Source organism: Ips typographus, linkage group LG4 (assembly GCF_016097725.1).
Source record: "Ips typographus isolate SLU linkage group LG4, UJ_Ityp_2.0, whole genome shotgun sequence".
In the NCBI taxonomy this organism is placed as follows: Eukaryota; Metazoa; Arthropoda; class Insecta; order Coleoptera; family Curculionidae; genus Ips; species Ips typographus.
Window position 1 is genome coordinate 10,820,407 of NC_138425.1, and position 24,079 is coordinate 10,844,485.

At 32.2% G+C, this 24,079-nt stretch overlaps 2 protein-coding genes across 14 annotated transcripts; one reads left to right on the top strand and one right to left on the bottom strand.

Moving 5' to 3' along the window:
- Positions 1-532: 532 nt before the first annotated feature.
- Positions 533-2,318, bottom strand: Ran (RAN, member RAS oncogene family). Of its 3 annotated transcripts, none has more exons than XM_081979183.1 (3): positions 2,165-2,318; positions 1,407-1,851; positions 533-1,146 (listed from the first exon to the last, which is right to left on the bottom strand). In XM_081979183.1, exons 2-3 carry the CDS (start codon positions 1,836-1,838, stop codon positions 931-933), a joined length of 648 nt encoding a protein of 215 aa, XP_081835309.1. In that variant the 5' UTR covers positions 1,839-1,851; positions 2,165-2,318; the 3' UTR covers positions 533-930. The 3 variants fall into 3 exon arrangements, with proteins under 3 accessions (XP_081835309.1, XP_081835311.1, XP_081835310.1); XM_081979185.1 differs by lacking the exon at positions 2,165-2,318 and adding an exon at positions 1,913-2,037; XM_081979184.1 differs by lacking the exon at positions 2,165-2,318 and adding an exon at positions 1,906-2,036.
- A 198-nt stretch (positions 2,319-2,516) lies between these two features.
- Syx1A (Syntaxin 1A) lies at positions 2,517-24,014 on the top strand. 11 transcript variants are annotated; one of them, XR_014178147.1, is made up of 11 exons: positions 2,517-2,700; positions 4,689-4,781; positions 4,854-4,953; positions 13,568-13,642; positions 14,000-14,182; positions 14,256-14,329; positions 14,454-14,591; positions 15,482-15,592; positions 19,938-20,017; positions 20,624-20,716; positions 21,048-24,014. XR_014178147.1 is itself a non-coding variant. In XM_081979175.1 (10 exons), coding segments are annotated over exons 1-10 (888 nt in total). In that variant the 5' UTR covers positions 2,517-2,667; the 3' UTR covers positions 21,049-24,014. The 11 variants fall into 11 exon arrangements, 8 of the variants coding, with proteins under 8 accessions (XP_081835301.1, XP_081835300.1, XP_081835306.1 ...); XR_014178148.1 differs by lacking the exons at positions 15,482-15,592; positions 19,938-20,017; positions 20,624-20,716; positions 21,048-24,014 and adding exons at positions 16,057-16,167; positions 17,961-18,748; positions 18,785-19,796; XM_081979175.1 differs by lacking the exon at positions 20,624-20,716.
- Positions 24,015-24,079: the final 65 nt, after the last annotated feature.

Genomic DNA, 24,079 nt, shown 5'->3' on the forward strand with positions numbered 1-24,079 from the left:
AATAAAATATATTTTTAAAGGTCACGTGACTCTTTTTTTCTCTTTTTGACTTTACTTTTAATATACTAACCGCCATTTGCACCCTCGTACTTTAAGCATAGCTTAAGTTAAGTGTGGTTTAAAGTGTGACTTTTTCCACCTGTACTGTCACAGTCTGACCCACACTTAAATTAAGTTCGGCTGCCAAAACGACGGTGCAAACGGGGGTTAGTACTTTAGTGAACAATATTCAAATTTTAAATTCAAAATAGATCATAGTGACAACCACAATGATAACTAGTAATTAGTAGTTTTCTTTCAAATCTAAACGCCATATGATCCAAAAATCACGTGGCCTGCGTATAATTTTGTAATTATGGGGTCATGTGACTTTTAGAAAAAAATCAAAATAGCTTAAATGTCATATTTTGTGTCTTCATGGCCTCCTATTTAAGATGGAAATCTAGATTTATATTTTCTATGGTTTTCAACTCCAAATAAGATATTTTTCATATTTTGGAAGAACAAACTTTACTCAAAATGAAAACAAAAGTTATGCCAAAAAATAATTTATTACAGATTGGGATGTGACAAAAATAAAAAAGAGAATTATTTTAAGTTACAAATTTTAACACCTATAGATATATTTATTGCGTCTTACCAAGAACGCTCAGTCAAACGACAACAGATTTACAGGACTACATACCTGATGTTTGGTTACAAGAATATCAAGGCAACACTCATACAATGAACTTGAAACAAGAATTTAAAAAAAAAAAATAACATTACATTCAAATACCGCCTTGTGTCGTTAGATAGAGTAAATCCACAACAGATGTAACATATTTAACTAAGTAGCTCAATGAATGTTGATCACTAAACATAAAATTACTGAATGCTGTTTTATAACATAGTTGTTATCAGTAAAGTATATACAGGAAAAAAATTGGTTTAAAGATCTTCATCATCATCTGGTAAGGCAGTGTTTTGTGCTTCTGCAAGATCCTTCTCAATTTGTTGCTGCCATTGGGGATCCATTTGAACTTCTGGAGGAACAAGAGCTGGCATAGCCACAAACTCTAAGTTAGGGTCACCTATCAATTTCCTGGCTAACCACAAGAATGGTTTCTCAAAGTTGTAATTAGATTTGGCGGAAATATCATAATACTGAAATAACAAAAAAATAATAAAATTTAATTTTCATTGTAAAATGCATGTACTAGGCTAATAATTGAATAACCACATAAAATTAACAAAATGACAACAAGACTACTATATACAACAAGCAATTAAAGATTTAAAAAAAAAACTAAATGTTTTCACCTGGCACTAAGCAAAACAAAGGGATTTGGCGGGAAAATACCCTTTTATGAGAAACAACCATAACCTCACACTAAAACTAAACTAAAAAAAAACTAAATATTTACCTGTAAATTTTTCTTTCTGTGGAACACAATGCTTTTTGCCTTAACTTTGCGGTCCTTGATATCGACTTTGTTCCCGCAAAGTACAATAGGAATGTTTTCGCATACTCTAACCAAATCTCTATGCCAGTTGGGTACATTTTTGTAAGTTACACGCGATGTAACATCAAACATGATAATGGCACATTGTCCTTGAATGTAGTAGCCATCACGAAGACCACCAAACTTTTCCTGACCAGCAGTGTCCCATACATTGAATCTAATGGGGCCTCGGTTTGTATGAAACACCAAAGGATGCACTTCAACTCCCAGGGTGGCTACATATTTTTTCTCAAATTCACCAGTCAAATGGCGTTTAACAAAAGTGGTTTTGCCAGTACCACCATCTCCAACCAGTACACATTTAAAAGTTGGAAGGTCTTGTTCAGCAGCCATAATTTTGTGCTACCTACAAAATTGTGTGGTTATGTAGAGGAATTTTCCAGAATGAGCTAATTTTAACTTGTTACTTAAGTTTGGAAATTATTTCCTTTATAAATTGAAGGGAATGGTTGAAACACTTTTTGTTGAAGTTATTAAATGGTTAGGAAAAACTCAGGTTGGGATTAAATTTAATTTTGAAGGATTTTGAATGGCGGTAAAAACGTCTCATAGGAATTTGACATTTTATGACCGACTTTAAACGTAAATATCTTGGTAAATATAGGATGAATTTAATAAATATGGATGCAGAATAATAGAGAAAATAGTCAAAAACTTACCTTGACGAGAAAAGGCGTTAAAAACTCGCGATGGCACGGAGATTCGCTGATAACTATTGCAAGCTTCTAAAGTCGTTAGAGACTACAATGGCGTTCACAACTGTGTGGGACCGACTGAGTGTTGTTTAAAATCGAAACAGATTGCTAAATTGAATTTAATTGAGGAGCTGGTGTTTTTCGGTGTCTAAATTCAAAAAAACCTTTTTGCCAAACCCAAAATTTGGATTCGCTTATTATTTTTCGTAAAAAAATGCAAAAATTAGTTAAATTCCGCACGTGACGTCACAACGAAATTCTGACGTCACAGAGGCCTGCGCCGTACAGGGACGGCACTGCAGAACTCTATCGATTTTTGTGTAAGTGGAAGTGGTGGCCGAACGATTCTGACTTGGTGGAGGATCCGTTCTAGTTCTCGTTGTCGTGTTATTTGCGTTAAAAGCACTTGAATGGGATTATTTTGTGAAACTTTCGTAAATTGTGTGTGAATTTAACGGGGGATCACAATGACCAAGGATAGATTAGCTGCTCTAGTAGCGGTAAGTTGATTCACACTGGTTTATCATGGTTATGCTTTCCCAGCCTACTTATCACTTTACATTCTTCAATTTCCCCATCTATTTTGTCACTTACCCGGACTATAATTTAATTACATTTGATAATAAACCGTTCCTAGGACTCTCTCTAGTATCTACATCCACGTTTGAAGCCAACTTTCATAATAAAAATATACCATTGCATGTAAATCAGTCCATTGTACAATTTCAACAACTGTTGCTAAACTTAGGCGGAAATCCCCAGGTTGGGGAAAAAAATTTAGTCAAACCCCACCCTGCTCTACTAGAATCTGTCAAAATGCTGAGATTGATTTTATAAAATTTGCACATATTATTTAAAGAAATTAATTTTATATTTAGGGGTATCTAAATAAGTGGGATTTATTTTTTTATGATGATCATTGTGATGAATGAGTCACACAAACAATTGATAAGATGGTGGATGTATTGTAATAAAAAATGTGATTTAATTACTTTTGTTTATATGAAACTTGTATTGGTAAATTGGACACTCTGTATATTAATGACTATTATAATTAAATGTTACTTTTGTTGGTTTAAGTTTGAAAGGTGAGTAACAAATACAAAATGGAATATCTTAAATATGATGTGTGTTAAGTTATTATTATTCTGTCAAATTCAGATTTTTTTCATTCTTAAACTGTCAAAAGTGTGTAATAACTTTATTTGACTGCTGTTCAATGGTGACTTGTTATTTGCCTAGAAAGGAGTCCTTCATTTGACAGATTACCAGTCAAATGACATCATTGGCTGGACGGTGGATGCCGAGGCGGATGCTCTGTGACATAATTTGACAATGTGTCATCTAATCAACTGATTAAAAAAAATATAAGTTGTGACAAACTTGTCAAATGACTTGTCAAACACGTATTTTTGAACGCAACCCTGCAATCATAAGAATAAAACTAAATTAATTTCCTAATTTTTTTCTTTTATGAAAGCAGCTACTGTCAAATTTGACAAAAATGTTCTCTTTTATAAATTTGGGTTAATGGTACATTTTTATTTTTCTTATTTGAAGCTGTGGAAATTTCCTGGGAAATTTCTGTTCAAAACTAATAAAAATTAAGTAAACATACTTCTATGTTGATTGATGGTTTTGAAAAAATTCAATATCTTTTAAGTCATTATGGCCTCATAATGTGAAGGAAAAAGAAGTGGCAATAAAAAAAAATTGTTGCAATTTGTTAAAGTATTTTAAATAATATAAGAAGAATAAAAGTTAAATATTGAAATTGTGTAAAACTGCACAGTTGTTTATAAAAATGTGTAACTTTGCCTCTCCTTAACCAACACTTAACCTTTTATAGATTTTGAAATTACTGGGCTTTAAGTTAAATTTGGGACACCCTGTATAAGTCTGCTTAATCTACTACGATTTTTACCTCAAAAAATTACAGTTGGTTAAACCTGATTTTTCTGGTTAACAGCCTAACCCCTATTTGTTACTTTTTTCAATTTTTTTTTGAGCACTAAACTTCAGTTATTATAGTGGAAAACAACTTTTAGTGTAAATTTTTCTTAAAAAATGCATTCACATGTAAAATAAAACGAAAATCAGACTTTGAGTTGCTAGAGCAGTCTCTAAATGCTCTAAAACGCTCCTTTGTCCTGATTTTTGTCTTCCTAAGAGCTGGACTGGGGTTTTCCTTTTTATATTGTAATTTTTGTGTGGGCGCTTTTCATATTCTTGGAATAAATATCTTTTTTAATATGAAGTGGGCTCTACTCCGGTATCCGTTATGTAAAATGGATGTTCCTTTTGTGCAACTGTGCTTTAGGAGAATGAGAGAAACTTTTATTGTTTTGCGTCCATTATTCCAGTAAAACTCGATTAAAGAATTTTGCATGAATGAAAGTGAAGATTACATAATGCTGATGTCATATGGAGGATGCTGATACTCTGGACATTGTTGGGAGTATTATTTTATACATTTTTTTTTCTTTAGGCTCAAAGCGACGATGACGAGGTGGGATCGGATGACGTCGCCGTCACAGTGGAAGGACGTGATGGCGAATTCATGAACCAGTTCTTTCAAGAGGTAATTTTTGCTAAATTAACTAACTAACTCATTTTTTTGAAACTTAATTTTATTAATTTACTTTTTCTTTAGGTGGAAGACATTCGTGAAATGATTGACAAGATCCAAGCAAATGTTGAAGAAGTCAAGAAAAAGCATAGTTCCATACTCTCAGCACCCCAAAGCGATGACAGTAAGTATACCTATTATTGTTTTGATTGAGTAAGGTTATGACGGAAATTTGTCTTTTGTTGTCTGGCTACATTGATTATTGAATCTGCATTCTAGTAAAGTCTAGTCTGTATCCTAAGTTAATTTAATGTAGGTCAGGTGACTAGCTATCTAATATATCGATTTAATAATAAACAGTAGGTTGATTCATTGACGCAATGCTTTAAGATGATATATAACCTGGCATTAATTTTAGGAGTGTTTATCCAGATATTTAATCTTTGATGGTTTCATACCGACCTTAGTAAAATTAATGGCAGAACGCTTATGCTGGATGGGAAAATGTCCAGACATTTTAAAGAATAATGATACAGGATTAGGGCAGACGTATTTATTTTCCAGGCAGTTGACCTTTAGAGGAGTCCTGGCTCATTCCTTTTTTCTTTGTTATCTTTTAATTTTCACGAAATCCTTTAAAATAACAGTTTTATTTACTTTGTCATTTTGAAATATTATTGCAATTTAGGTTTATAACCGAAATACCAATTTGTGAAGAGATTGGAAGAGTGTTGGTTTTGACTGCCCCCGTAAAAGGCTCAACAATGCAAATTTAACAGTACCACCAATTATAATTATAGTTAACCAATTTTATGTTAAAATCTTGGTTTTCAATTGTTTATCACAGTAGTAACTAGCTGATTAAGAAATCAACTTATAGAACAAGTCAAGATTGCAATTCAGTGTAAATTCTTATAAATAAGGAATTACTCACTCATGACCAGTCCCAGAACTAATAAGCACCTTTGTGTTCAATTCAACCATGACAATTTGCATCCATATTTTATTATTATTACTTAGAATACAACAAAACAAACAAAAATCATCAAACAATCTAGATCAACTAAGAACTACTCCTATCCAATGCACTTTTGTAGCAAAAGACAGGGGAAAATTTGGTTTCACTTTTTCATGCAACTACGTGGCGTGTATACCCTTTTGGTGCACTTATTTTTACGTGTACCAGTTAAATCCAGCAGTCTAATTCAGAACACCTACAAAATTCTTGCATTTTGAGATGCTATCTCTTCACACTCTGGGTATGTTATATTTTGCATCACGACATGCCAAGTACATGTACTCAGCTCCCATTTGCACCGTGACCTAATTTTAGATATTATCATCATGTGTTTAATTATTGATCACAGTTTTTTATGTAATGGATGTGTTTCCCCTTTACATACAAAAGAAACTTACTGTGGATGCACATCCGAAACAACATGATGATAAGTTGTATGGGCGCCTACGCTTATTCGTAATAATTGTAATGATAAAATTGTTTATAATGTAAATATTTTTTTAAATTAAAAAAGTCTAAATCAGGTTATATTTAGTAGTCTAATAGACATTTGAATTATTAATGATAATACTGACATAATACTCACAATAACACAAGTATCATGTAATTTTCAATTTGATATTGGCGTCATTCAGCTATCAATCAAACGAATTTTCTTTTCTATTATTAGTCTGCTGGTCATTACACTACATTTACAGTTAAGTGTAAAATTTCCCTATCCAATAGTGTGTCACGTACTTTTTTTTATTTAATTATTATCGAGGCTGCTCCGGTATTGGCAACCTTGACCTATGATGTCAACATTGAATTCATTGACCTAGCAAATGACTTTTTTTATTTGACTTTCACTCAATACAAATACAGATTAGGTGTAGGTAAAAATATTTAGTTTATCGATTTGGCGCTTGTGTGACGCATTTTTTGAACAAGTTTATTTGTTTGTGTTGTACTTATTATTGCTACCACAAAAGTTTTATTTAGTTGCATATGATTCAAATAAGAGGATCTGTATAGATCGCGGAATTGGTGACTAACGTTATTTTACATACTACTTCTAATTCAGTTGCAGATTATTCATTTTTCCTTGACAATGTGGCAAATAATGTGGTTTTGTTATACTTTTGTTCAACAGAAAAGTCTTACTATACAATATTTCTCATCATAGATTATTATTTTTTTATCAATTGGGAATTTTTTATTTTTGTTCAGGAAGGTTCCAATGCAAAGCAAGTAGTATATTTATACCAAAGGACATTAAATTAGGCGAAATAAGCACTTTAAACGTTTAAAAAATTGAAAAAATGCTATTTTTTGTCAAGAATGTCAATTTTTTATTTTGCTCCAAGAAGGCTCCAATGCACAACAAAGGGGAAAATTGAAAGAATAGATAGATTAGAGGTTTTTTTTGGCAAAAAGCTTTGAATTCTTTCCAATATTTATTAGCTCACACCATTCACATAAATCTTAGAGCCCCAGTGTGATAACAAAAGTAAATATCATACTCCGAATTATCAATAATCACGGTGGGAATACATGGAAACAAGAAATATTAGCGGAAGGTCACATTTAATTACTTTTGCCCTTTGATCCAAACCACACACGCAGGTGTAGAGAAGGGATGCTGGAAACTACGCCAGAGAGAACAATCCAGGGCTGCAAACCAGGGGTGGCTTTTAAAATTATAATGAATGGCTTTGTTTTAAATTGAGGGCGTAAAGTGGCTTTAGCACTAATAGAGACTCGGGGCGTAATAAAACAGAAACGTATTTATAGATACAAGGGAAAGACAGTTTTATTGGTGTCTGACCTAATTGTTGATACTGTCCATTTTCATTTGGTAGTTGAGGAAACGTTTGTATTTTTGTAGTTTTAGGGTGTGAGTTATTTTATCATTTATTGGTTAGTTGTGGAGGGTGAACTTCGTGTTTGCCTTGAACAAGGTTTTTCAATTATTTATGCAAATTATGAAAGTAGGGGCAAATTTCTCTTTCCAGTCGGTTGTGTGGACTGAATAATAGAATTTCTCCACAGAAGTCTGTCTTACATATTACATACAATACGCCGATAGAATAGTAATGACTGAAATTAAATATAATGTTTTTCCAGAGGTTGTGGTGAAAATATATCTTGCCAGACTCAGCTCGTAATTCATTTTATTTGTTCAGCTGTCCCAGTTGTGGAAAGAAATATTTCCATTAAAGTTTTCCTAGACTGTCGATATTGTTTTATAATCATTTCGGTTTGAGAAACTTTTTTTTAAAAGCAGAAAAACAAGTTTTTCCCGTCTAATAAAATGCCAAGTTGGCAATTTAAAAGGGCTCTCAAGGCATACGAGGTTTCCGTTGTATGCGAAACGACTTTCACGTTTTGTATTGATCCGGAGGTCGACAAGTTTCAGCCATGGAGTAAACGGATTATCGGAAATAACTTTAAAGTAGATTGCAAACTTTCTAATAAAAATCACTTCCTTATAGGTATTCGTGTTGTGTAGTACATATACTACTTTTCCCGTTTTATCACATTCATTTTATCTAAATTAAATTTGTTATACCATGATTCATAATGAATTTTAATGCTTTATTATGGGCTTAGGGGCTTAGGTTTCGTAATATCAGTAAATACGAATCAAAAGTCTAGTCAGAAGGTTGAAAAAGATTGTTTCGGTTATATGTGGTACTATATTAAATCAGTAACTGAAAACTTTGAGGCAGATATTATATTATAATATTTTTTTGTGGCAACCAAGACTTTTTGATCCGATTTAGTAAGGGTATTAGACGTTTTTACTTCAAAGGCAAAAGAGGTTTCAAGGGAGTTTCCTGTTAGAAAGCAAAGCACTATGCCAGGGATTCTGAAATATAAAAACGAAGCAAATTTTAAGTTGTTTCGTGATTTTTTTTGCCCCAAATACATGTTAACCATGCTGTTTCTATAGTAATATTCAAAGCATTGTTGTGCCAACCTATTCAAAATGTTGTTTTGCTCCTAAAAGTAATTCATCCAGCTTCGTGTTTTTATTGTCCTCCCTCAAAGTTTCCAACACGGATAACAATAGCTTTGGGTCCAATATACCACACTAAATTCTTATTGTCACGTTATAAAAAGCGCATTATAAATTCATTCAGCGGGTGGGTACACTGAATGGGAAAATACTGATTTTATTAAATTTGTATAGTGAAATTGGAGATCTCTAATTGTATTCTCTGAGTAGAGCTACTATTGTGTTGTTAGTTACAAAGAATCACCAAAAATATTCAGTATGACATAAATGAAATCTTGGCGATGGTAATAAATCACTTCGAGGAAACTTTAATAGAAATGTCAGATTTGTTCGCAATTCCCCTATTTCCACATCATCAAATCTTCGAAATTTGGGGAAGAAAACGACTGTTTAATACCGTCTGAAACCTCACTGAACCTCATTTATCTGGAATATGAAAAAACAAGTCCAGATGTGTGGGAGTTATTTCCAACGTAAAATCCGATTGCAAACTCGCAGAAAAAATGTTTGAGTTGAAAAATAACGTTAATATTACATTTATCGACTGTCTCTGTAGCATGTCACTAGTTGAGTTCAATCCACAAATCGCGATTTTAATAATTTAACACTACTGTACTCTGTAGAGTTAAATTTTAATGTTGTGTGGTTAAAGAATTCATTTCCCTCATCCATCTGTTATACTGTTTGTAACCACAACACTGACGTGTTGTACATGGAAAGTCGTATAATTATAATGTGCCCGTCGTAAAATTGTTATTTTTAGACCGTTTCACGCTTTATTAATAACGGAGTCGTAGATTAAGCTTTTTGGGCTTGAAATTAAGGGGCTCTTAAATCGATTCGGTAGGGTGAAATAACAGGTCTTGGAGCGTAGCCAAAAGGACGTGGAAAATGGCTAGCCACAGAAGAATTAGGCTGACGCGACGTTACGACGCTTTATTAAGTGATATGTAAATTTTTGAAGAAATATTAAAAATATATATTACATAATCTGTTAAGTGTGCTTCTGGTTTGCGTTTAAATTGATATAACTAGCAAAGTAATTTCTTTTTTTTCAAGCATGCGACTTCTTGGAAGTGTGTATTTTTACTAAAGGATTTTTTGCAAGTCTAATCACACTTCTTGTCCTGACGTGCTGTATAAAGGGGCGATCGATCTTTTTTGCCAAGCAAAAGCTGAATGAAAGTTCATTGTTTGAATAATGAAGTTGGTGCTAACGCGGCATATCCAGTCGATAAATACATGCAGCTAATGTAAAATCAATAGAATATAAATGGATTTTCTGTTATTCTTTGATTTATTTGTTGGTTCAGGTTGCACGACCATTTTTTCAGTGCAACTTTACTGGAACATTTGTGTGGATACCCAGCGAGAACATTTTTAATTTAAAGCGACCCAAATCCTAAGTTACGGCTCAGGGTTACTCTGCAGAATTGAATCTTAACGCTACTTAAATGGGACATTTCTGTTCAAGTTACACGAGAAATTTCGTATGCCATCCGCGTGCAAGGTTTTCCAAAATTGGGTCAGCCTTCACTGCATAATTAAATCTAAATGTGACATTACTTACGTTAATGGGACCGTTGAAGGTAACTACCATCAGAAGTATCCCCTCTACAAGATTTCCTTTTTGATTAATCCGTGATCCTGACCAGCTATGCAGTTTTGCAACCTGCAAAGTCTTAAATTCAATGAACGAGTTAACCCTATCGTTATAAACTCTAATACAATTAAGGAGGTTTGGGTTTGGCATTAAGCAATAAACCCAGTAGTAGAAAGAGTTCTGGACTTTAGCCAAAAAGTGAATGAGTCTCTTATGACTTACGAATACCTTTGTGGATAATAAAATTGTTCTATTCACTCCAAATTTAAATTGGTGATATGCTTATTGTGTAGTGTAGTTTCCAATTCAAATGACCAATACTTTTCCAACTTCTGGACTAACATTGTCAGAGTTTCAGTTAAAACAATAAGGGAAACCGTTATCATTAGAGGAAAACTCAGTCTGGTTATTGTTCCCCATTGCCATTGTGCCAATCTCTATATATATGTTCTATTTTAAGGGCTTAAGGTTCTAAATTTAAGACAGAAATCTATTTAACTTGGTTAGCTCCTTTTGGAAAGCTTATATTTAGTGATGGTTTAAAGATCTGAAGGGTTTGGTAAAAGCTCAGTATGCAGTCAATAATGCTTTAAATTTGGCAAAAAATTAAGTGTAGAATTGTCTGATTCTATGAAGTATTTATGTAAAATCAATTTTGGTATTTTATGACACAGAAACATTATTTTAATTTTTAGAGTTTACAACTAACTCTGCTAATTTTAGTGGATCTATAAAATTACAAGTTACTTTATGACTGAACAGTATAAAAAAAAATAGAATATTCTTGACAACTTTACTAAATGACAGAATGAAACTGCTTTTCTTCTGGAATTTGTTTATAAAATCGTTACGTCTGTCTGACTTGAAACTCTCGTGCACAAAAGCATAACTGTTTTCATAATTTACAAAATTGGAATTTGATGTTAAACAGCATTATGAATATTTTTCCACTTTGATGTATTACCACAAACCATGAGAGACTCTAAAGATTTCGGCATTAATATTGCTGCTACGTCCATCAGTCTTGTCAATTCAGGATTCTCCTCAGATTGATTATCTACGTAGCTTTTCTGGCTTAGAATGAATTGCGGATAGAATTTAGCCCCAAAAGGGTTTAAACCCGAATCACAGCAATTTGCTGCCATATTTGACTGCCTTGTAATGGATAAAAGTGTATCGATCCGACCTAAAGCTGGATTTCGCCGGGTCTCGGCGAATAAGCATTTGTTAAAGGCTTACCGTCTGGAATGACAAAAGGCCTCGTTATAAGAGGGAATATGCAAAAAACTTTTTCTTAGATAAACGTGTTTTCAAATTTACCAAAAAACTTAAGTTATCTTAAAGATGACTGACTGATTTCTTTAAATCTTGAAAAATATTGTATTTAAAACTACAAAGCACTTGTCACGCATATTTACAAGGTATTAAAAGGGGTGACTAACGGTACATTTTTGTTTTGCCCGTAACAGTATATTTCATACGGAATGTATATGGAAAGCCATTTATTAACAGGTCTTTTTGGTATTTTACACCAAAAATTAGTTTCTAACTTTACAGTTGAAAAGATTCATATTTTTGCAACAGTTACATTGTTTCATATAAAATAATTATAATTTTCCAACTCGTTGCAGATAAAAGTATGGTAGCGGGATTATCGCCAAATTAAATCTTGAATCAAACAATGGTATTTGCATGATCTTGTTGTTTTCTGTGGAAAAACCGTATTTTCCTAAAAATTATTAACATTATTAATTAATACAACAAGAACCTATTTGTAGTCTTGAAGCACTCTAGTGCAATTTATTTTCTAAGATGTTACAAGGTCATTGAGAATAGTACTGAACGTCCTACGCAAATGATAGCTTTATCAAATAACTTAGTTTGGGAGTATGCCAAGTAACGTGGAGGGTAAACTTCCTCTTAATGGCATATTTTTCCTACTGTGACCTCATAAACTTTCTGAAGATGCATAACAATACTCTGTGGGTGGGTGTTTTGAGGTCAGAGTGCATTTGAAGTGGTTTCTCCGGAATTTAATGCCCATCTCAGGATGCTCTTAATTTGAAGTTGAATAATTGCTCTGCATATATAATTTTTTTAATTTCAGTATTATTGGTTAATATGACTTTGTTGTTATTTCATAAAAACTCCGCAGTTACACGAGTAAACAGATGAAATGACGCTCTTACAAAGATAATATTAATACCGAAAATGTCAAATGTGTTTGTTTTCTGCTCCCACACTATCGCAAAACGGTCTGTGACGCAAATCGCCCACGAAGCAAAAATTATAGGAGGGTGTACAGAGGATATTCAAACTAATTTAACTTTTAGAGTTCACAGCAGATAGCTTAAACGTGTATCATATTACCTTAAATAATGGAAGAGGGAGCTTCAGCTAGATGACATTAGTTTAACAAAAAGATTTATAAGAGAACTAGAATTTATTAAGCACTTAAATTTATCAACAGTGAAAGAATACTTGGAAAGTCGGACAAATTTGAATAAAGACATTCTCCATTGGATCGTTGTAATATTGAATGTTACCCTAGTGGCATGGCGTATAAAAGATGATTGATGACCATTTTCTTTAGTGGCTGACCTATTGAAGATGCTAAGCATGTTTCAACAGTGTGCAATTTTTACCAGATTACATTACGGTAGTTGTTTTAAGCAGGCTAACAAATTGATATTCTGGGAAGTAATGTATGTGAAGACATCTACAAATCTATGTATATTGAATTAAACTTTTTATGGTAACATATTCTGTGTACGATGTTAAAAGGTTTGGGTTCTAAATCCATTATTCAGCTTTTAGCTTCGCCAGTTTGATACCATGTAATCTGAAAGAAAACAAATTTATCCTGGAAAAACTTCAATATACGATAACATCGTGTCGTTCAGCAACTTTTATTACATTTCTAGGGATTTCTTATTCCCAACTCCTTATCCTTTAATAAAACGGATTTCGGAAACACCGAATGGACAAAATATAGACCCAAGAGACAACTGGTCTTCGCTTAAATAATATATTGCTTCAGGAAAAATATGTCGGAGTAACTATAATGGGAAATTTTCACATCAGATGTGTCATTTATGGAGACGATAATATATTTTAGCTGTAATACACTGTTCGTTTTTTACGTTTAAAAGGTACTAAAATTGCTTTTTTTTCAGAGACGAAGCAAGAACTTGAAGATCTTATGAGCGATATAAAGAAAACTGCCAATAAAGTTCGTGCCAAGTTAAAGGGTGGGTATATAAGCACATTAGAGTTGTAACATAATGAAGGACCAAATTGTTGTAAACCAACTATCACTCATATTAGTCTAATACAAATTTGGAGTGCTACATGTAGCTTGACAGTTTGAGACACACCAAGTTTCTAATTCAACCGTTTCGTATCCAGCAGCGAGTAATTAATTAAATTTCTTACTTGGCTTAGCAGTTCAGTTCATTCGTCGTAATAGAAGTGAGATTGATTGAGATTTGCTTTTCAGCTGCTACAATAACAGTTTACAGAGTTTGAAATTTCATTACCATATTCACGATTTATGATTTAAGGCCCTACAGGTGTCACAGTTGTTAAATTAGAATTTTGTAATACAGTTATAGAGCAAGGCATAGACCAGGAAGAGTCGACCAACAAAAATTCGGCGGATCTTAGGATACGAAAAATCCAACAATCCACATTATCCAGGAAGTTTGTGGAGGTGATGACCGAATACAACCGAACGCAAACGGACTACAGAGAACGATGTAAAGCACGGATAATGAGACAATTAGAAATCAGTAAGTATCAGTTTTTTTCTATTTTTATAGATGTTTTTTTTGGTATGAAATTAACAAATTAGCTATTATTCAGCGGGAAGAACTACAACAAACGAAGAGCTGGAAGAAATGTTGGAACAAGACAACTCCGCAGTTTTTACTCAAGGTGTAAGTACTTTTTAACTGCTTGTCAAAAGAATAGAACAGAATAAAAGCGTGTCCTGTTCTTTTGATGAGTGGTTTAGTTGAAATGGTTCAATGGGTTTTTACAGTGAAGTTTTCCATTTTCTAGATTATAATGGAAACGCAACAAGCGAAGCAGACCTTAGCGGATATAGAAGCACGACACGCGGATATTATCAAATTAGAGAATTCTATTAGGGAGCTCCATGACATGTTTATGGATATGGCTATGTTGGTGGAAAATCAGGTATATTTTATTGAAACTACTGGAAAATTTAATCGAATTTGTTTCGCGATCTGAATAATTAATCGACCAAAATTCCACGGCGTGTTGGAAATATCTTATCAGTTTTACGCGAGATATTTAGTTATCATAATCATCCTCCCATTATCTATTTATTCATTTACTAAACAATCTTAATGACTACCATTTGAATGTTGTTGTGTTTAAAATGGGTATGAAACTCTAACCGGTAGTCTTTGTTTAATGTTAATTAACTGGTGTTTTAAAATATACGATAGTATAAAGTAAATCTTTTCAATTTTTTAGAAATCTATATTAGAAATCTATTATTAGGTTAAAAGATTGCATATATTGACATTACAAAATGTATTGGTATGTTTATCAAAACAAGTAGAACAAGACAAAGAAAAAGGGCACAGAATGTATTTTCAGCTAAATTGAAGTGCAACTGTCAGTTTACAGTTCCCAACATAACCATTACGTCTGATGATATATGGTTTGTTTGGGATCGGAGCAAATCGAAGCGATTTCAGACAATCAATTTAAAAGCGATTGAATTCCAAGATGGTCCGAACAGTTCGGAACAAAACAACTAATTTTAAAAAAGAAAGAAAACATTTAGAGAAGATTTGCTAGTATGTGTAATAAATGTGGCACAATGCTTTATTGAAACTGTAACAAAAACTTGAAAAGATTTGCTTATTAGAGAGCATGTCTGATAATTAGCATAAAAATAACTACATCCAAAACCTTACAAAGTTAATGCAAAAAAATCAACTGACCTATAAATGAAATTAAGTTAACTTTGTGAGGTTTTATAGTTTTAACCCTGATTGATATGAAAGTAACTATGACTAACCACTTCACTCTTTCACACTTTTCCAATCTAACAGGGAGAGATGATTGATCGTATTGAGTTCCACGTGGAACATGCCGTGGACTATGTCCAAACGGCCACCCAAGATACCAAAAAGGCTCTGCGGTATCAGAGCCGCGCCCGACGGGTGAGTCGAACCTTAAGGCGCGGACGCATTGACAACAAAGTTGACTCAAATAGCCTTTTTTCTAACCAAACTTCTTTGGGTCAGCTTTTTTATCACTGTGCACGCGCCTCTTAATGTTTAGTTTTAAGTGTACCAATGCGTATTTAGCTTTTTTAATTTATTTTGATTTTGTTTTTTGCTTCCTCTTGTCCTTCGTCTCCTCGTACCTTTATTTTCGATTACTGTTGTTTATATGTCTTTTTTGGCTTGTTTTGCACCCCACTTGATGTACTAACTATTTTACTATTGACTGACTCTATTTTGTGTGCCCTTTGTCACTTACATGTTATTCGGTGTTGTATATAATCACTGTCGGTGTTTGTGCATTATTAACATTTCTTGCGGTGATGGTGGTTCGAATATGCCTCCCCCTTTGCTTTCCTTCCTGTTTCCTTTTCGTCCCCGATTCGACACCTCTCAATTAGGGTGAATTAGTGGACCGGATAGAGTATCACGTGACAACTACACAGAATCACGTGGCGGAGGGTCACCAACAGCTGAAAAGTGCACAAGAGTATCAGAGTAAAGCGAGGAAGGTAAGAAAAATATTGTCCGATTGCTGGATATTTCTACTAGGACTAATATGATGATGTTAATTAATTCCATTGGAAATGCGTATTCTCACGCTAACTAATTTTTAGTAAGTTGCCGTATTAATCTCGGTGACACAGTTTTAGTTTACAATGTATTAGTCTTGTTTCTTTCAACTTTAAAATGTTTTACTACTTTTTTAATGGCGTCAATATGCAGGAACAAGTGTTTTCCTGCTCACGACAGTGATTTAAACTGTAGAATTATCTTGTGAAAGCTTAAAATTTCGTTTCACTTACAAATAAACAACACTAAGCTTGCATAAAAATATTTTGCAATACAACTATTTGAGTGTTTGATGTGAGAACACGTGCACTACAATGGGATTATTAAAATTAAGGTTATTAGTAATTAATCTTCTTTTTTTACCATAAAAGTTGTAACTAATCTAAACAAAGGTAAGTCTAATTTATGTATCCAGCAATCTTATCGCCCGCCATCCTTATTTTCTTCACATTTTCCTTTATTTCACTTACTTCACGTTTCCTCTACACTTGCAGTGGATCGTTTTCGTGTTATTGTTTTGCGCTGGTGATGAAATTCAATATAGCCTTACAGAAAACTGTCCGTTGCACTGTTTTAGTATTGCATTGTAGCTTGAAGCCATCACTATTTTAGTTATATTATGAGTAGATACAGAATAATTTTCACCAATTTTATATATTTAAAATATGACAAAAATGACAACTTTTTTATTCAATTCTTACGTTAGAAATAGATTTCTGGAAAAATATTCAATCTTTTGGAAAACAATATTTATAGGTTGGGGCATTGCTATATTGTCTTATGTATTTTCTTCAGTGTTGCTCTTGTAAATGAAGTCTTTGTTTTTTTAAGATTCGTTTATTTGTAATTTATTTAATCAAGTTTTTTACTTTGTAGAACGAGCCCAAAATGAAATTTACCGGAATAAACATGAATCGGGAAAAAAAACAATTTAATGTCGCTACTCGCTAAAATATTTATCTTTCTTAAAATTAAAAATAAAACACATGTATCACCTAAAAATATACAGTTGAAATGTTGACCTAGCAGTGAGTTGTTTCAATCTATCCTTACTCAACAATTTAATCTTCAAGAAAACTGTTTAAATGGAAAGATAACAGCAAACAAAGCAAAACTACTACGAATTGTTTCAAATTGGATTTCACAAATTCCACAAGTTAGTTTTTATTGTGGTCAATCTTAGATTTTTCAGATTTATTTTGAATATCTTTGTAGGCCTTTTTAAGGTCAGCAAAAACTCCGTATTTTCCTGTATTATATTGTCAAGTTAGGAAAGCGTAATTTGAGTAAATAGCATCAAGTTGGTGAAAATTGAGTCTGTATACTGGTCGATAATGATGTCTGCCTGAATTTATTGTTCAACTTGATTTGATTTATCTTAACTAACTAAAATAGGTGAGTACGTCATTATCAACCTGGAGTATTTATTTGAGAATGGTTTTGCAATCAGCTTTTTTTTGTTCATTTTTGATGTGTTGAGGATTGACAGTTTAAATCTTCTGTCTGAATATTATTAGTAATTGAGTTTAATTAAATGTGTATTGACAAAAAATGAAATTAATCTACATAAGGGAATAAGAAACCTTCCTTAACTCTGCGTTGTTATTGGAGCATTTCAAACTTTTTTTGGCAAATTCTTGTGCTTAACATTTAAATTGTCAATCCTCAAATCATTTCGCCCCGTTTTTTCGTTAAAAGTCCCCACATACTTATTATTATATTTATTTTTCAGAAAAAGATCTTCATTTTCATTTGCCTAGTAATACTTCTCATAGTACTTATCGTAATATTGTGGACAACGCTGTCATAAACCATATCTGGCAATACATGTAAATTCTTGGACAAATAATAATTTTATGTTTAGAACTTAGTCAAATAAAGCTTTAATCACATATCTGCGTGAGCTGTGCGGAATTTATAATGAATCGGAGTCCTTTCGCTGAATAAATATCATGCGGTAAATTCCGCAGAGCAGCGTGTTTTTGCGTTGGAATTTGTAATTTAAAGTGGTCCATATTTGCTTAAAAAAAATGAGGCTGGAACCTATTTTTCAATATAAAGTTACATGAGTTCAACTTCCTACTTTCATGCTCTTGCTGTCAAAATGTGGGTCACTTTAATCGTGGTTTTAAAATGATATCCTAAATAAAAATACGAATATTTACGGCGACATGTTATTTCTAACTCTTTTGAAAAAAAAGGTCAACATTAGGACGACCTACTGGTCAATAAATAAGGCGTTGTATGTAAATAATTTAATATGTTTCTAGGAACATACTTCCAAAATTGTAGAGAATTTACTTTGATGATAATAATAGCTCTTAGAATAATTCATCTTGGAGTCTTTGGAGATTTTAAAAAATTATATATCGTAGGGAGGTTTAGGATTCTTGATTGTATGCGCTTGTACCGAAGAATTAATTTCGTGATACTGTAGATTTAAGTTTGAAGACCAAACTAGTTAATGACATTTTTTTTAGTTTTGATTTCCCTATTTCAGAGTGTCAGTACGTTCTACAGGTGAAAATATTACAAAATATTTATTGGTCAGAGTAGATAAGGAGTTGAGGATTTGTGTAACTAGCAAAATACAATTTTCCGGTTGAAAAGAAGTGAATGAAATTGCCTTTGAAAGTAATGAGTAAGTTTCACAAGGATTTTGAAGATCTTGTCTAATGATCTTCAGGAATAGTTTACCTTTGTTATAAAGATGTTTTAACGTACGATATGTTAATTTCATGAGCTTCAGCTTTTAATAAGATGCTTATTAACAGCTTGGAGAGTATGAACTACAAAAATACTGCTGTGTTATTTTTTCTGTTGATTTTTAAACTGAAAGTTTAAAAAAGTTTTAAAGCGTGCAAGTTATAGAGTTTGTTATAACATTTCAAACTCTTCTATATCCAAATTCAAATTTTCTTAAAATCTAGTTGAAGTAACCGTATATGGGTTTAATTATAGAATTTCTAAAACTTTCTTCGGGTTTTTCTTCAACCGACATTTTTTTAATATCTGTGATTTATTTAAAAGTATATCGTGTGATAGATCGTTTCACATCTCTTACGACAAACGTTATATGCAATACTCAGAATCTGTTAACGTTACATAGTTGTTCATGTTAGAAATAGAGTTTAATGTAAAATCCTTCCGCATTGGAGGCAGTAGTTTATTGTGAATTTTTAGTCGACGAATGATTGATGAGTTAATAACAATGTGATTCAAGCAGAGTCAATTTAGTATTACTTAAGGCAATTAGTAGTGGAGTGGATGTATTCTGAGTTTCATATTACAATTACGCTTCTGTGTGGTAAACTACTGTCATTCTATCAAGTTGTAGATATTTATATTATTTATTTAAATTTTGAAAAAGGTGCATTTACTATGAAGTACCAATGCCAAAGGTATTTTTTAAACGTTAAAGTTTCTCACGCTATTGCTTACATAAGAGATATATATTTTGTTTTATTAATTTTAATCCTTAATACGTTATAAATAGTTTTTAGTAGTATGTTTCGTTTGCACCCTTCAATGAAAATGTCCTATTTATTATTAAACTTTTTCTTTTGCAGTTTTGGTTTTAATATTATATGATTTACCTACCGGCTTATAGAAACATATTTGTCCCAGTGCACACTAACTTGTATTACACTATAGTATGTTGTAATATAATAACAATAATACTAAACTCTTTCTTACCTGGTATTTATAGAAGAAAATCATGATCATGGTGTGCGTGTCGGTTCTCATTGTGATTGTCTCTGCCAGTGTTTACGCAAAATTTTTTGGATAGTGAGTATATGCCCGTCGTTTCCAGACTTTTTCTACTTGCTTTCTAGACATTTTTTTATATATTCGAATTGAGAAGAAGTGTTTTAGTAGTTTTTCTAGTATTACTACCGCTTTGTTGATTAAATTTTGATAGAACACAGTTTTAATCAATAGTGGGGCAGTGCCATCGTTATTTATATCATCACATGATAACAACTTTTATTATTAAAGCAGTCAAAAATCCAAACATTTTAACTGCTCTCATTTTGTAATCATTTTCAATTTTAGTAGCTTAGATGCTACTTCACAAATTTTATTGAAACGCTTATTAGAGTTGTTATAGAACATTTGTTAAATTAGAAAATATGTTTGATTTCCGATATGAGTTTTGTCGGATTTTCAATGTTATTGCATGCATTTATTCTGTAGATATTTTATCTGATTAGTATTTTATCTGGAGGAGTAAAAAGTGTTCATACAAATTTTAAGACCAATTCTACAAGATATCAGTGGCAGTAAAACTTCCCTAACAGCGTTCTAAAAACCAAAGTGACAATTGGCACATGATTATGATCCCCAAAGTATCTATGAAACAAATTTATTAACTGATATTTTGAAACATTGCAGAAGAAAATAATGATCATGATATGTCTGGCTATATTGGCCGTTATTTTAACGTGTACGATTGGAGGCTATTTAGGACTGGTCTAAGTACTGTTGGTAAGTACCTAATCTGTGTGTCGTTGTCAGTGTGTCTTGTAATAAACCTAAAACAAACATAAGAAATCTCCAAATCTAACCAACTATCTTCTTTGTAAGTAATTTGAACATACAAAACTATGTATTTTTGAAATTTACACCTGATTACTATAGTAGAACTGTACATTTGCACTCTTGTTCTGCATTTTGAATGTAGAAATAGACATTTACACTATAAAGCAGTCAAGGTTTCTTGCTAAAAACTCATTTACAAAGTTAAACACTCTTTCTGCATGCCTACTATTCTGTCAAGTAAAATAAAAGCGACTGCTACACTTGATTTATTTTTCAGAAATATCCATCACCAGTTACCAAGAAAAAGAGAAATTACCATGGCTCTTCGTCGGATTTTTTTATTAGTAGAACTAGCTTCCAAATTGCAGTTACAAAGGTTAGACATGTAGTCGGTAATAATAGCGATTTCGAACAAAAAAATGTTCTAGCAATAAATTGTTTTTTGTTTTAGTTTAAACGACGGTGTGATATTTACATATAAATCTTTAATTTACATGTCTAGAATAGCTATTTAAATGCTGTGGAAGTGAGCTGGATTTATTTTGAAGTTATGTTGTTTTGAGTGCAATACTTAACTTTTAAGTAGTTAGGACGTTTCAATAATAATTAACAATTCCCACTCACTTCCACTATTCAGTTTATTGTACAGAAATGCTCTAGGCATTTTTACAGATTTAATGTGAAAATTTGTTTTATATGTGTCTTTAAAGCGGTTTCTCTTTCGAAAAGTTGTTTATATTTTTATTAAACATCTCTTAATAAGAATTGTAACGATAATGTATAAACTGTTTAAAATAGAACTAAGGGATTGTTGTTAATCCGACTGTTTTTGGTAAAATTATACACGAGGTCCTTAAAAGGATAAGTAGTGGAATGATATCAAAAATTGAGCGGTTCTGAAATAAATAATTTACTTAACTTACACATACACTGCACAATCAGTAGATTTTGAGGCCTAAAAATTAAATTTTCTATTCCCATCTGTACCTGGACAAGTAGACAAAGTAATAGGACAACTAGAGATCCCTAGGTTGAACAAATCAAGTATTTATTTGCTTTTTATGATTTACTTTGTTATTTTTATGAGGAATAAAGAAGGGAAACCGATGATCAATTTTGCAAGCAATTTAATGGTGCTAAAACCACTCTACTAAAACATACTTTCTTGCTTGTTATTCTAACTTACCAACAGTTCTAAAATAGTAAGCTTATCACTTCATTGGTAATACTTGTCTTCCTAATCCTAAGTCCAAATGTAGGAGTTACCATTTGGTTTTTGAATAATGTGTTTTTTTCTACATAGGCTTTCGAAGATCTCTAAAGTAAGAATATCAAGTCTTTCGTCATTTCGTAAGGTCTGCGAAATAAAATGTAGTTAGATTTTAAATTTTGCACTATGATACCTAGGTATCAAAAAATAGATAAATATTATTAATAATTATACCACAATTGTAAGATTTTGTTCTTAAATAGCGTGCAGACGATCGAATTTATGTTATTGACAACGAATTGCTTTTCTAACTCTAAAAATTCATAAAATATTATTTTTGTTCTATTTTGCAATTTCTCTTTTGTGCGCATCTCTCTGTCATATTATAGGTAAGCCTTTTGAACAAATTTTACAAATGTCTTAGTGGAATTCTGTAGCTTAATTAAAAATCAACGTAAGTGTCAATTGGTCAAAAACATTTTGTAAATTTATCCTTGCATCTAGATTTTGATGCGAAAGTGAGATTTAACGTAGTAAGGAACTTTAATATTAACTTAAAAAAAAATCGATATTCTAGTTATATCTAGTCATAAATATTAACATGTTTAGAATAGGTCACAAGAAATAAAAATGTGGTCTTCTGCATAATTATTGTACCTCTAAGGAGTTCTAAATCAATTTTAAGTTAGACGTTAGGCTCTCATTAAAATAAATTTATATCTTTGTTGATGTTTTAAAGAAATTCAATTAATAAGTTATGCTGCTTTAATTTTGTATAAAATAGTTATTAAAAGCTTAAACTACACAAACAACATGTGTTACGCCTTTGTTTGGTGAGATTTAGTTCTTTAAAGTGGTGTCCTTTTTTATATCTAAAGAGAGCACAAAAAGAACAAAACTTAGTAATAAAATTGTATAAGTGTAAATGATTAAATAAAATAGGTTGTTAGGGACGAATGTCGTTTTTGAAACCGTTTAACAGGACAAGCTTTTAACACCAGCTGTTATTTATAATATAATATACTTGTGATCAAATACCGAATGTTCCCAGTATGCGTTACATGAGTTAAGTTGTTACTGCCATTACAATGTGGTGACTGTTTTTATTTATGTCTAGTAAGCACTGTTTAGATTACTGTAATATCAGTTTATAAAATGCAACTGTTAATGCAAAAAGAGTTACTTTGTTGAGATGATGTTCAACAAATTTTCGAAATAATTGATAATAACTGAATAGCGACAGAACAGAGTGTTATTAGCAAAATCAAAGCTACACTCAACACATGGCTTAGAACTGAAATGAATAAAAACAGTCAAATTTACAACATATCGCTATTATAATGTTATATTTTGCTTGAAAAAAGCACGTTAAAACATAACGCTTGTGTTGAAGGTGGTAAACCCTCACTCGTGTGTTGTGACCCGGTAGTTATAGAAATTGTAGCTTTCTCTGTGTTTGTCTGCTCCTTGTAACGTACTCTTTGTCAAATATTCCGATGATAAAGCACTCTATTCCTACTTAGAGCTCGTGCTTTCATATACCTTCACCGACTTAGCTTTCCATGAACAATTTTGATTTTCAAACATAAAATGCGTTTAATTTTGACTGGAGCAGGAAGTCGAGGTGTCTTAAAGCACGAATAGTTTTTTCCATCCACTTGGAGGCGTTGGAACTTTAACCACTTATGCAAATTGTAAATACACTAGATGTTTTTGAGTCTTTGCAGGTATTTTAACTTTATAACAGACAGGTAGTGTAGCTGATAACGTTAACATATCTGCGGGACTACAACAATCGCTTTTTAATGTAAATTGGTAATTAGACAATAACAAAATACCAAATGTACCTATTTATTTTTTCTAATAGAGATATAGGTGTTTAACCTACTAGTGATAGTGATTGTGTTCTTCGTCCAGCGCCGCCGAGTAGAGTTGTACTTATTGTAATTAAGAAATATATTTCATTTTAAACTTATGAGATTATAAATAATGAATTGGGAGTTTCATTATAAACATTTATCTTCCTGGAAATAATGGTGTTTTAATTTTCAATTTATCCTGATACTTTGTCGTTCAACAGTTGGAAACATGTTGGAATA

Excerpts from the sequence above, each read along its gene's own strand:
- Syx1A (XM_081979174.1), top strand. The coding sequence starts at position 2,668 with ATGACCAAGGATAGATTAGCTGCTCTAGTAGCG. Across the intron at positions 4,954-13,567 it reads AGCACCCCAAAGCGATGACA|AGACGAAGCAAGAACTTGAA; the intron begins GTAAGTATACCT and ends CTTTTTTTTCAG. Across the intron at positions 14,183-14,255 it reads AATGAGACAATTAGAAATCA|CGGGAAGAACTACAACAAAC; the intron begins GTAAGTATCAGT and ends GCTATTATTCAG.
- Ran (XM_081979183.1), bottom strand. The coding sequence starts at position 1,838 with ATGGCTGCTGAACAAGACCTTCCAACTTTTAAATGTGTACTGGTTGGA. Across the intron at positions 1,147-1,406 it reads ACAGAAAGAAAAATTTACAG|TATTATGATATTTCCGCCAA; the intron begins GTAAATATTTAG and ends TTGTTATTTCAG.